This window comes from Ailuropoda melanoleuca, chromosome 12 (genome assembly GCF_002007445.2).
Source record: "Ailuropoda melanoleuca isolate Jingjing chromosome 12, ASM200744v2, whole genome shotgun sequence".
Lineage (NCBI taxonomy): Eukaryota > Metazoa > Chordata > Mammalia > Carnivora > Ursidae > Ailuropoda > Ailuropoda melanoleuca.
Window position 1 is genome coordinate 31,783,350 of NC_048229.1, and position 271 is coordinate 31,783,620.

At 74.9% G+C, this 271-nt stretch overlaps 1 protein-coding gene across 1 annotated transcript in view; it reads right to left on the reverse strand.

The window, feature by feature from the left end:
- BICRA (BRD4 interacting chromatin remodeling complex associated protein) overlaps positions 1-271 on the reverse strand; it is a 22,129-nt gene that overhangs the window by 5,838 nt on the left and 16,020 nt on the right. The window contains exon 8 of the mRNA XM_034638988.1: positions 51-265. Within this exon, the coding sequence (XP_034494879.1) occupies positions 51-265 (215 nt within the window). The remainder of the gene's footprint in view (positions 1-50; positions 266-271) is intronic.

The following is a 271-nucleotide window of genomic DNA, read 5'->3' on the forward strand; positions in this document are numbered from 1 at the left end:
TGCCCAGCCCGTCCCCCTCCCCCCTGCCCACCCACCTTCAGGCCCCCCACCTCTCCTCGTGGGCTACCTCTCCCCTACCTGTGGTGGCCATGGGTGCCGGGGCAGGGGGATGGCTGGGGGCGGTGGGGGTCCCGGATGGGGCCTGCCCGCTGACCAGCACAGAGGCAGTGGGGCTGGCGAGGGGCCCCAGGCTGGCGGAGGTCTGCGGGGCGGCGGGGGCCCCCCCGGCCTTGTTCTGGAGAATGATTCCGGACGGCACCTGAGGAGGGGG